This window comes from Schistocerca piceifrons, chromosome 7 (genome assembly GCF_021461385.2).
Source record: "Schistocerca piceifrons isolate TAMUIC-IGC-003096 chromosome 7, iqSchPice1.1, whole genome shotgun sequence".
Taxonomy (NCBI): Eukaryota; Metazoa; Arthropoda; class Insecta; order Orthoptera; family Acrididae; genus Schistocerca; species Schistocerca piceifrons.
Window position 1 is genome coordinate 332,758,933 of NC_060144.1, and position 13,975 is coordinate 332,772,907.

The 13,975-nt window shown below is 40.7% G+C and overlaps 1 protein-coding gene across 1 annotated transcript in view; it reads left to right on the forward strand.

Annotated features, from left to right (window-relative positions):
• The window catches only part of LOC124804704 (protein groucho), a 721,164-nt gene that overhangs the window by 651,241 nt on the left and 55,948 nt on the right, over nucleotides 1-13,975 (forward strand). Inside the window, exons 11-13 of the mRNA XM_047264963.1 lie at nucleotides 3,681-3,842; nucleotides 4,343-4,552; nucleotides 13,595-13,674. Coding sequence (XP_047120919.1) covers nucleotides 3,681-3,842; nucleotides 4,343-4,552; nucleotides 13,595-13,674 — 452 coding nt within the window. The remainder of the gene's footprint in view (nucleotides 1-3,680; nucleotides 3,843-4,342; nucleotides 4,553-13,594; nucleotides 13,675-13,975) is intronic.

Here is a 13,975-nt window from a genome sequence, read left to right on the forward strand (position 1 = left end):
AAAAAAAGTAATTAAACTAGCAAAGTTTACTGCAAACAATACATTCATTTGAAATGCAAAAAGACAAATCCAAAGCTGTTTGGTCTGTTGTAAGAAGTGAGGTTGACGGTGAAATGGAGAGAAAACGTCCCTCTAAACTAATGATATATAATAGGACAGTTACAGGTCCTGGTGCTATACATGAGTCCTTCAATGATTTCTTCATTAGCTGTAACAGAATTGGCGACTGCTCACCACAATGTAAAATTCCTGGGATGGCAGAGAGAAATTGTTCAGGTTTTAAGTTTTCACCTGTTTTAAGCTCTGATATCATTAAAATCGTAACATCCCTAAAAAATTTAAACTCGGTGAGTTGTGATGAGGTTCCCATTAGAATAATAAAATCAGTACATCATAGTATTTCACATCCATTCTCCCTCATCATCAACCAGTCTATTGAAGAGGGCTATTTCATTGTTATAAATTTTTTTTTAAATTCTTGAAAGAGCTGCATGTGAGTAGACATAAAATTATAATTCATCCAACAATACTATTTTATGCAATCAGTATGGTTTCAAGAATGGCTCCAGCATAACCCATGCAATAAATGAATTGGTCACAAAAGTTAGCAGTCGTCTTAATAATAGAATGTGTGTATCAGGCATCTTTTGCAATCTTACCGAAGACTTCGACACTGTAAATTGTGACTAGCTTCTCCAAAAACTGATTAGTTATGGTTTTCAAGGAAAATCTATAGTTAAATGTCATCATATTTGGCAAACAGAAAACAAAGAGTACTTGCAAATAACAGTGACAAAAATTTCCTTTCTGGCTGGAAACATGTACAGTTAGGTGTCCCACAAGGCTAAATATTATGGCCACTATTATTTTTGTATTACATCAATAAAATGCCATGCCAGGTCAAGTCAGATACTATCCTTAATGCAGATGACTCAACAGTGATAGTCTGCTGTAAAGTCGATGAAGACTTAATCCGCCTTATTTAGCAAACACTTGGGGAAGTGGAGGCAAGGGAAAAAAATAATAATTTGAAATTAAACTTTGCAAAACAATAAATTATTCATTTCATAACAAAAAAGTCAGCATAATGTATAAGTGAAATAAGCTGTGTTGACAAAAAATTAGACACTGCAAGCTGTGTAAATTCTGTGGTGTGTTAATAACAAAAAATATGTTGTGGAGTGATCATGTAGTGTGGAGTGATCATGTAGACGGCATTTGTGTTAACTGAATACTCGTGTGTATGTCATGAATAGCTTATCTGGTATCACTGATTTAGCAGTTAAAAAACTGTGTTATGCATATTTTGTTTCAGTCGTTAAATATAGCACGATAAAAAGATCATTCGAGCCTTGGTGGGAGAAAAAAAGAATTGACACTGCAAACCTCTATTTGAAAGGCTAGATCTAATGTCCATTACAAGCATGTGCATCTATGAGATTCTCATTTTCACAAAGAGAAACCCATAATTTTTTGTGGACAACTGCTTCCTTCATAAGTATGAGACTTAATGCGGGGCAGGTTACACACTACTTGCCCACAGACTCAAACTATACGAAAATCCTTGTTCAGCCAATGCTTGAATATTTTTCCTCAGTCTGGGATCCTTGCCAGGTAGGCTTGAGAGAGGAAATACATCTCCAAAGAATATAAGCACTTTTTATCAAAGGTTTTTTGAGTGTGAAAGTCGTGGAGATGTCACTACAGACTTACGCTGTACATTTTTTTGAAGAATACTGCCATGTTAGAAGCCTCAGAACATCAGTAAACTGCTGTTTAAGATTGTTTCTTGTTTTTAATATCTGTCTTGTGTGCACAACAGCTATTATAAATAGGAAGTGTTACTGTGCTTTTGCAAATAAAACATTATCAGAAAGGCATTTTTGGCCGTTTTTCTGCTCTTAAATGCATATTTCATCTGGTAATAGGACACATTTAACCTTGTTAAAATAACTTCTTTTTTGTTATATGTTTTGATTAACCAAGAAGAGAAGCATGATATGTGAAAAGGCTGCTTTGGTAAGCCAGCATTTTCCTTAATGTGGGCTGATGAAACTCATGTTCAGACAATATTCCCTTCCCAAAAATGGTGAGAACATATTTTGCTCTATTTGGTTTGGTTTCAAATCTTTCCTTCTCACATTTTTCATCCAGAGAGCTTTAAAAGTTGGATTGATCAGAAATCTAAAGTCACATGACAGAAATAAAACCACTACAGTAAAAGTAAACAGTACAACCAAAAATCATATATGTAAAATAAATGTTATTCCTTTACACTTCAGACTATAATCAGAATGATTAGTACACACATAAATCATGCCAGCTGGCATCTTTTTGTCAAAACACTTCCATCAGAAGCTAATGTTTGGGGCGACTAACATGGTGGATGTCTGCTTCAGGTTAGTGACATTATGAGGACAAGGACAACCTTTATTGTGCCTCCATGGAGAATGTGTCCAGACACTACAAGACAGGCATTGTGCATGAAGGTGCAATTTACAGTTAAAATTCAGAGAGCATATGTTCCTGCAGGAGTCAGCCAACACATTGCTTCTTTCTACATAGGGGCGATCAACAAGTTTCCTTTGAAAAGCCGTACAGTCCAGAATCAGTATGTCGAACAGGCAAAATGATAATGACCTTTAAGGCAATCATCCCACCAGTGCACCAGCTTGGAGACACCTGTTTGGTAAAACATTGTGTCCCATTACTGAAGAAGTCTAGAATTGTGTGCTGCACATCCTCATCTGACAGGGCCTTTTTTGTGAACTGAAGGCAAGATAATTGCATGGGGAGAGTTCAGGGCTATAGGATGAGTGCTTGACTGTCCCTCACTTAACTCAGCATAACTTCTGCACTCCAGCATTTGAGATATAAGAATATGTGTGATCATGAAGCAGCAGCACTCCTTGTTGCAGTTGGGTTTTGACAGACATGCAGCTCCCACACACATTCTTCATTCTCCAATGGATGTCTACTGATGTTCATCATTTGGCAGCTAAGAAAAGAATAGCCGCATGGGATTAGCCGAATGGTCTAAGGCGCTGCAGTCAGGGACTGTGCGGCTAGTCCCGGCAGAGGTTCAAGTCCTTCCTCAGGCATGGTTGTATGTGTTTGTCCTTAGGATACTCTAGGTTAAGTAGTGTGTAAGCTTAGGGACTGATAACCTTAGCAGTTAAGTCCCATAAGATTTCACACACATTTGAACACAAGAAAAGAATAACAGCCCATTGGTCTTGTTTGGAAGTATTTTGTAATAATGTTGCCATAGTTCACATTTCTGCATTTGCAGCAAGCACATTGGAAAGACATGAATGCCACACTAATCCTTTGCCTACATGTCAGTGTGCATATACCCACATCGGAGTCATGCTACATTGCAAATATGCTGCAGGAATGACTTCAAAAGCAAACTTTTTGATCGCTCCTTATATGTCACGAAAAGACCCTGAAGGTAAAATTTGGGAGATTTGAGTTCATAAGGAGGCTTACCAAAAGTTGTTCTTCCCATGCACCATTTGCAACTAGAGGGGACAGTGGCAGTGGTACAAGAAGTACCCTCTGATTCACACCCTAAACTGACTTTTGAAGTGTAAATGTAGATATTCATTATCTTAGATGAAAAAAGGCAAAATTTTCTTCTCTAAACAACATCTTTTCTGTTTTTGTATTCTCTGCAGGACCCTAATTCACCTCACCCCAATGGTGGTGATCATCCTGGGGCAGATATCAGAGAAAATGGTGAGAAAAGCGGTGGTCTAGGCAGTGTTAAGTCAGAGAGGCCACCCAGTCGTAGTGGTTCCAGTTCCAGTCGGTCTACGCCATCTCTGAAAAGTAAAGATGTAAGATGCAGAGTACACAGCATCATATTGTACAGCAGTTACTTATTTCCTAAATGTCATATCACATTTTGCCACTGCAATAACAAGAAACAAAAACATTGCTACCTATCAACAAAATAATTTCTCTTCATTGAGGAAAAAAGAAATTAAGATATTGAATGTTTCATTAACACTATAGTGTTATTGTTTCTTAGTGTACTGTAAATGCTCAGTTGACAAATTGTAATTTTGCTGGAAGGTTGACACCTATGAATTTCTGTAACACTGTGGCATTACACAGCTGTGAGCTAAAAATGCTGATCACTGTTCATGTCTTTTTGACGAGTTTGAGCTTTTATTTGGCTGTTTTAGTAATTTTCTGGGTTCAATAGGTGAATGTATATACCCAGCAAATTATGCTTGTTAAGCAGGTGGCTTACAAAATAACATAAGCAGCATGTTTGAACTGTTAGTACTGACTTCAGAAAAAAAAACAAATTCTGATGATACTTATGTTGCAGGCTGATAAACCATCCACACCTGTCTCCAAAGCCACAACACCTACAGGCGCCCCAGGTTCGAGTGGAGGCAAATCAGGAGTTCCTGCTGTAGTGCTTCCTCCAGGAGCATATCCATTCCCTCTTATGGCTGGTGGAGTTGGAGCAGCTAGAAGTAATGATGCTAGCCCATACAACAGTGTGCCACCCTCTCCTTACTCAAGACCACCCATGGTACTTATATTTTTACTTTGATAGTGGTTATTTTTGTTTGTTTTGAAGGAATATAGGTGCTTGATCGCCCGACATGTGATGCGCAGCTATGAATATTCTATGAAGAATGTCTGACTACCTCTACACCTGTAAATTTGAATGTTACAAATGGAATATCCCGAGTTCATAAAAATAAAACAAATCTCAAATTACTTGAAAGCTAAGGGAAGAATAAGCATAAAGTCTCTTCCACTCATGAAACGGCACGTATTTCTTGCTTAGCTTCCCCTCCCAATCCTAATAATTGATACAGGTCGTGAACTCTTGCTGGTCTGTCTGATGAACAAACTAGGCAATAGCAGTGACTGAATACACACATAAAGTTTTATTTCTTTCTGCTGAGCTTCTTTTACTGGTTGTCACAAACCTTTAGGCTCAAAATTATACAGTCAGCAGATAATCGTCAACTGAATACTTTGAAATAAGAGACCAATAGCTGGAACTGAGTAGTTCATACAAGAGCACTGAGTGTGATGCACATGCTTCTGGATACTTATGTTTCACATCAACCGTGATGTACATTGGAAACAGTACTCAGTCACCTTGTTAGTGGTCATCTCTGCCTGCAGTTCATGAGAGGTTGTCAAAGATGGAGTATTATTCGTTACAGGTACTTGTAAACATGCATTTCATGTGTGGTAGATTTATGCAGTGCCCAAAAAACCTGAGTGAATGGACTAAGAAATGATCAAAAGTATCCAAATGCCTCTTACTGCCTTCATGACAGATTTAACTCTGCTGGGGATACTTTCAATGAGGTGTTGAATGTCTGTGGAGGAATTGCAGCCCATTCTTCCTCAAGAGCTGAAACCAGAGAAGGTAGTGAAGCTGTATGCTGTGGTCTCGAGCAAAATCGACATTCTTACTCATCCCAAAGGTGTTACTTTGGGTTCAGGTCAGGACTCTGAGCAGGCAAGTCCATTTTAGGAATGTTAATGTTCACAAAGCAGTGCTTCACAGATGATGCTTTATGACAGGGTGCGTTGTCATTTTGATATAAACAGTCTCTTTTCTGAACTATCCCTCTACTGTGCATCGTCTTTGTTTAGTTCAATAACATCCCTCAGTTAGTCAATCAATCATCTCCATTTTTTTCATGGCACAATGACTACTCCATTAAATTTCAGATGTGCGGCTGCATAAATCCAACTTCTTTTAATATTTTGCCAATTACCGTTCAGCCAGCTTCAGAGTGAGCCTAAAGACTTATGCTACAGACCTTGCTCCATCCTTTTAAACCCATGGACTGCGCCACTGTGTATGTCACCACAGATACACAAGAACCAGACACATTGATGGGCAGCAAAGAAGAATAAATATACATGAACTGAGTCTGTTGTTACATGGTCAAGCCACAATGGGAAGTTGCTGTATCATTGTGAACTGCATTGTGGCAATGTCTTGGCAAGTTTCTTCCAAAGACTTGTCCCAGCTGAAACTGCTATCTTTATTAATTAAGTTCTTTGCCAAATGAATTTCAGATGCTTCTTTATCACTGAATCCCAAAAACATTAAACTGATACCAGAATGTTGACGTTTTTGTACAGCATACATTGACCAATGTCAGTGCAGTGCTCTTCCACAGGTGCATTATTGGGCTGTAAGAGCCAAGTTACCTATGGTGTTCCATATATCTTTCATGGACTGTGCGAGTCATCTTACCGCTGAATGAAAGTCCACACTTGCAGGGTATCTTACGAACCACAGCCTTCTGGACCATTCATTCATCTTTAACAGAACCCAAGATTGGTGCTGTCTTCACACAAATTGAGGAGAGCAAGGGATTTAAATCTTTCATTGTTTCCTCCTGCATTCATGATGCCTATCTTTGGTTTCCTTCATAGCACTTTATATATCTGCTATGGAGGATACCCTTTGGCTTCAGAAACACACTTTACATTTAGAAGCTCCTCCTGCAGACTGCTCTCATCAACAATGATGTATTCATTGTGAATCGAAGTTCTGAGAACTCTCATTGTCTGGGAAGGATGGTGGCAGCTATTTGCATGTAAATATAAATCTGTATACATCAGCTTTTGAAATGCTGCATGTTCATCATCTTTGGGACAAACTGTACAGAGTACCCAATGCTGTAAAATGTGTCCATATCCTTCCACATTTAATGTTTCTTTACTCGCAATAAGAGGCCCATGCACTAATAGTGACGAACATCTCCATACTATAACACCAGCTCCTCCATACTTCACTGTTGACACTACACATGATGGCAGATAATTTGCTCCAGGCTTTTACCAAAGCCAAACCCTTCCTTTGGATTCCCACAGTTTATAGTGATTCATCACTCCAAATCACTCACATTCAGTGGTGCTGCTTTACATTAGCTCAAGCATTACGCAGCATTGACTGCAGTAATGTTATGAGGAGCTGCTCAACCATTGCAGCCCATTATTTTTAACTCCCTATGCATGTCACTGTGCTAGCTAGCATGTCACCACCGAACAGTGGTTGATTTCACTGCTTTTGTGTGAATTTTTAAACAAACACCATCTGCAGTTGTTGATGTTCCCTGTCCATTAGTGCACGAGGTCTGCCTGACCTTGGTTTACTGTGGTTGTTGCTTCATATTCCCACTTCACAATAACATCATCAACAGTAAAATTGGGCAGCTTTAGAAGTGTTGAAATGCCCCTGATGGATTTATTACTCTGGTGACACCCAGTGACCAATTCACATTCAAAGTCACTGAGCTCTCCTAACCAGCCCATTCAGCTGTTATTGCTTCTGACCCGACTATACAATTCTCCTTGTCTTCTTTTATACTGATGAATCTGCCTCTGTGACACTGAGTGGTCAATTCTGCACTACATAACGGTGTCCTGATACATTTGATCAAGTAGTGTAGTTGTAAGAAATTATTTCTGTGAGTGGAAATGTACAAGAAGCTGAGTCACTTAAGCTACAAAGTGCCGGCCAAAGGCAATGGAGAATTGTTCACAAAGTAGAATGTGAGGAAATGGGTCTTGAATCATGTGGCAAATTCAGCAAACAGCATGTGTCAACTTGTCTTTGAAATGCACACTTTGACGATCACAAAATGGAGATTATTGGAGGAACAGTAATTATGTCTCTACCGTAAACAGTGTGTACAAGCTGTGAGGCAAAATGAATATGAACCAAGAGGTCAGTTCTGTCACTAGATTATCCAAGGCAGTATTGCAGGCTGGTCATCCTATAGGGTCTGGTGTTCATGGATAAATCGATCCTTGATGGGTTTTTTTAACAGCTGCAATAACCATGTGATTTGTCACACTCACCTCAATCACTGGCAGTGATTCTTTGTGGCTTACAGAACCTTGTTTGTTGCCATCCCATTTGCATGGTGCAAATCACCTGGCGTTCATTTCAGAAGTGCTGTCACAGTTGCTGCAGACAGTGCCTATTGTTGTCATTAAGAGAATGTGGCTTCAAACACAATGGTACACATTGATATTAATGTCTGTGTGCACATGAACAACAGATACCCTCATCACTGCATTGTAAGGGATGGTTCAGTCCCAAGGCTAGCTCATAAACCCAACTATATTCTCGTGAATTTTTTGCTGTTGGTGTACACAAAGTCATTAGTGGATGAAATGCCATTAGAAACTGAAGATGATAGGGTTGTAGGTTTATAATTACCTCTCTCATTGTACAGAAAACTATAGGTATATTGGAGAGAGTATGACAAACTTTATGTGCCGTTGTAAAGTATGACATTGAGACTGGCAATCATCACTGAGAGAAATTGCTATGAGCTTTAGTTATTGCTATTACGTATAGATTGTTTACATCACCAAAAATTCAAAATATAGAGATCTGATGATTAGTTATCTCAAAGTTCTCCCTTTAGAATCCTCTGCCATATGTATAATATTGATCTTAAAGATTTGGAAACACCTGCAGAACAGCTACATGTAAACCAAAACTGATGAAAACGTGGAAATATCTGGAAGCTTGTGTTTCCAGAAAAAAACATAGTGCTACATTTATGCAAAGCAGGTTCGATGATATGATTAAAGACTTATTTTTGGGTAAGATTGTATGTAAGGTTTAGGAAGCAAAAACATAAGCTGTATTGAGAGATTGTAAAAGCATTTTTTCTTAAGTCTTTTGCAGGAATGAAGTCACTATAATTTTTTAGAATCGTACCAGCTTTTAAATGATGTAGTAGCTGAACACATTATTCGGAAATCTGTAGATAACTTATGAGAATTATGTAGCTCATTCAAGGCTTTATACATATAGACAATAAAGTTGTAACAGAGCTGCCTACCTGAGAAACCGTTTCTTCCATTTCTAGACCAGGGCATCAGCACTTTGTGTTTTCCTCAGACCTGTTTTTGGAAACCACTATGTCTAGTTAGTTCAGTTAATAGAAATACTGAAGCTGAGACTGCTTGACATTACTGCAAGGGGTAGATAACATGGAAACACCAAATACACAACACATTACCATGCCTGATATGATGTAGGAAATCTGTTGTCATTCAAAATAGCTTCATCACCTCGGAACAGTTAAATACAGGCCCTGCATGTTTCAAGGGAATCTTATATCATTCTTCCTGTAAAATTGTGGCAAACTGATGATGGAAGTAGAGAGCGATTGCGCACTCTTCTTTTCAAGGTAAACTACAGAGGCCAATAATATTGAGATCTGGTGACTGTGGTGGCCAGGGGAGATTCATCCTCGTGCTCACAAAACCAGTCCTGAACAGTGTGAGCAGCGTGAACAGGAGTTCTGTCTTCTTGGAATACAGCATCACCATTGGGCAACAAACAATGTACCAGGGGATGGGTCACACAATCCTTGGGAAGAACGTGCCATTGCGGTGTAACCAAGGGGCCCATGGAATACCTGGTATGACTGACCAAATCATCACAGAGCCCACTCCATGTTTCCCTTCTGGGATGTAAACTCAGCGAGAAGTTGGAAACAGTGTGAAACAAGCCTCATGTGACCAAATTACTTTCTTTCATTGTTCTAAAGTCCAGGCTTATGGCTTTGGCACTGTGTTTTCCTGTTACAGGCATTTGTGTAACTGATGAGAGCTTTTGGAATTCTAGCTTGCCCTCTTAACTCCCTGCTTCAGGAGCTCTCATCATATTGTTTTGACCCTGACACGGTTCGCAAATGTAGGATTCAGTTCTACAGTGGCTTTTGCAACTTCATCCTCTTATTTTTCATTACAATCCTCTTGAGTGCCCATCTGTCATGATCACTCAACATACAGTTTCATTCCTGTATGACTCATCAGGTGATGTTCTTTCACTTTCCCTGTATGCAGTATAAATATATGTGGTGCTTCTTGAAACACCAAACACTTTGGCTTCCTTCATTACATGAGTACCCACCACACTAACACCAGCAATTTGTCCACATCCCAAACCATTTCACTTTGACATAATACCCTCACAGCTGCACAGAACACCATTCTGACCCTGATTGACACTTGCAATATATTGGATGCTGTTTATAGTCAAATGCAACATCACAGCCTGCAGTGTTGCATATCATCTACAATTATGTTCAAGCATGCATTCCCCATGGTGTTTGCAATATTTTTGTCCAACCCCTGTATAACCTCTTTCTTAGTATTGGCTCATGTTGTACATTAAAGAGAGTTATCCCATGAGAAATAGTAGACAGAACTCAAATGCAGCTAGATGAAAATAATGGGCTTTAGGTAAGAAAGTGATAAATTTGTCTAGAGTGGAAAAGTTGTCGTAAGTAAGTAAAGGCTTTCCCATCTTGACTGACTATAGTACATACAGTGCATGTAACTCCATTGAAGTTTGTTTGTAGACTAGAAGTAGAAAAGGCAGCCTGTCGTGCGCCAGCCTAAATGAACTTGAAATCCTGCAAAACTTGAATTTTGTTTCATGCTAATTCATATGTGCCATGTGACATGTTATGACTTTATGAGTAATTTTTTTACCTGTAACGGAATGTATCTGCCTTGGGAAAATGGTTTGCTACTTGATGGAAGTTTGTAAGGAAATCATGATTTCATGACCCAGATCTTATGTGTCAACCACAGATTTAAAGGCCTGGGGTTCAGCTGCTGATTGGTACCTAGACTATTGCACAATTCGCCATCATGTCTGTCTTTTTTGAACAAACTAATCTCTAAAACCGATAGACGAATTTTCATGGGGTCTTCATGGGTCACTTGGGTGTAGCTTGGGGCAACATATAGGCATTATTTTATCAAAATTGGAACACGGAAAAAATATATCTTAATTTGAAGTTTTGTTTAAAATCATGGGGTCAGTGTAGTAGTTCAGATGTTTAGTCACCATGGCATAGTACACCAAAGAACCAGTTGATGGCACTGTTATGTTTCTTAACTCAGTGACATGTACACTCCTGGAAATTGAAATAAGAACACCGTGAATTCATTGTCCCAGGAAGGGGAAACTTTATTGACACATTCCTGGGGTCAGATACATCACATGATCACACTGACAGAACCACAGGCACATAGACACAGGCAACAGAGCATGCACAATGTCGGCACTAGTACAGTGTATATCCACCTTTCGCAGCAATGCAGGCTGCTATTCTCCCATGGAGACGATCGTAGAGATGCTGGATGTAGTCCTGTGGAACAGCTTGCCATACCATTTCCACCTGGCGCCTCAGTTGGACCAGCGTTCGTGCTGGACGTGCAGACCGCATGAGACGACGCTTCATCCAGTCCCAAACATGCTCAATGGGGGACAGATCCGGAGATCTTGCTGGCCAGGGTAGTTGACTTACACCTTCTAGAGCACGTTGGGTGGCACGGGATACATGCGGACGTGCATTGTCCTGTTGGAACAGCAAGTTCCCTTGCCGGTCTAGGAATGGTAGAACGATGGGTTCGATGACGGTTTGGATGTACCGTGCACTATTCAGTGTCCCCTCGACGATCACCAGTGGTGTACGGCCAGTGTAGGAGATCGCTCCCCACACCATGATGCCGGGTGTTGGCCCTGTGTGCCTCGGTCGTATGCAGTCCTGATTGTGGCGCTCACCTGCACGGCGCCAAACACGCATACGACCATCATTGGCACCAAGGCAGAAGCGACTCTCATCGCTGAAGACGACACGTCTCCATTCGTCCCTCCATTCACGCCTGTCGCGACACCACTGGAGGCGGGCTGCACGATGTTGGGGCGTGAGCGGAAGACGGCCTAACGGTGTGCGGGACCGTAGCCCAGCTTCATGGAGACGGTTGCGAATGGTCCTCGCCGATACCCCAGGAGCAACAGTGTCCCTAATTTGCTGGGAAGTGGCGGTGCGGTCCCCTACGGCACTGCGTAGGATCCTACGGTCTTGGCGTGCATCCGTGCGTCGCTGCGGTCCGGTCCCAGGTCGACGGGCACGTGCACCTTCCGCCGACCACTGGCGACAACATCGATGTACTGTGGAGACCTCACGCCCCACGTGTTGAGCAATTCGGCGGTACGTCCACCCGGCCTCCCGCATGCTCACTATACGCCCTCGCTCAAAGTCCGTCAACTGCACATACGGTTCACGTTCACGCTGTCGCGGCATGCTACCAGTGTTAAAGACTGCGATGGAGCTCCATATGCCACGGCAAACTGGCTGACACTGACGGCGACGGTGCAGAAATGCTGCGCAGCTAGCGCCATTCGACGGCCAACACCGCGGTTCCTGGTGTGTCCGCTGTGCCGTGCGTGTGATCATTGCTTGTACAGCCCGCTCGCAGTGTCCGGAGCAAGTATGGTGGGTCTGACACACCGGTGTCAATGTGTTCTTTTTTCCATTTCCAGGAGTGTATTTTTAGAAGTTTATGTCAGTAACAGCACTAAGTGCCACAATATTACCTTTACGAATACAAACTAACAGTGAATTTATTTGGCTGGTATATATGCATTTACTAGTTTTTCTTTGTGTCTTAAAAAATTAACAGCATTGCTTTGCTTCTTTCGATAAGTTTTGTTTGTATTCTTTGCTAGGAAAGCAAGTTTACTAAGTTTGCTTTATGATTTGGGTGCCTACCCATTACATTTTAATTTCAATTATGATTAAAAATGCCTAAAAAACATCAAGTCTTTCTGAATGCACCGGATTGGGTAAAATACTGAGGCCTATGCAGTGTGAAGAATTCAACGAAGATCATGAGGTGAGACTTGCTGTGGCCTGAGAATATAAGGCTTTAATTCGCTCCGTGGAAAGTCCTTCCAAAGTTAAAATGTGATGTGATCAAGAGTGTTATGCATTATGCTGCTCCTCAGAATCCTTCACTAACAGTGCTTAAAGTTACTTCTCTCCAATCATATAAGCAGAAATGTTGATGAGAAATGGTGCAGTCCAGTGAGTTTTTACACTATGAATCCCACTTATACCTAATGATTTACCTTTTTGCTTTAAACATCCTTTAAACAAAGCTCAAGGCCAGACACTGCAAGTATTGGGCATAGGCCTTAGTGTCAGCTGCTTTTCACATGGCCAGGTCTATGTGGCTTTCTCCCATGTTACTGAAGCAAGCAAGATCTTTGTTCATGGACCCTGTCACACTACTTCAAAATTTGTATACAAAGAAGTCAAAAATAAAATCTCTGGGTGTGAAATCTCAGGCACAGTTACAAACATGTACCTGAGCGACACCAGGTTTCTCTGATAGTTCCTAAAATTGTTCCATGTGTACGAGGAATGGTGTATTATTTTATGATTTAGCTTCCAGTAAAGCTCTGGGTCCTCCTCATAACTGGCTGGTTGAGTTTCAATGGTCAAAAGGAGGCAAGGGCATGTAACCTCCAAAAGGACAATTTACTGCAGTGCACTGTGGCATTCAGCTCAACCTTCAGCTTGATTACAGCACTATTTTAGTAAGATGTTGATAGCTCTATCTGGCTGTCAGCTGAAATAATTGATTTTCACATTTTTTTTTGATTAAGCCAATAAACTATTATCATGGATCATTGCAAAATACATCTACCTTGGTTTGTTGTCTAATGCATTAGCTAATGTAGTATGTTCTCTGTGTCTTACAGTTGGGGTATGATTCTCATCCACATGTGCGAACTCCAGGGCTTAGTGCAAATGGACTAGGTGGCATCCCTGGAGGAAAACCGTAAGTTAAAGTAGTTGCTATAAGCTAAAATATAGATCATATAATATCATAACACTGTTTGTGATTTCCCTGTTCTCTCTAACTTTTCCTCCTTTGTCTTGTCATAATCCTCCATTCTCATCATGTGCATGGTTTTTTTCTGCAATGGAAATCTAGCTAGTAATTGTACAATTACACCCGTATTGGGAGCAGAATAGCAAAGTGATTGATAGTCGACCATAGAGTTCCATCAAAGGGGACGTTCTTAGTTTGCCATTACTTTAACAACTGCTATGCCCTGTGGTGGCAACAGCATTGGTGT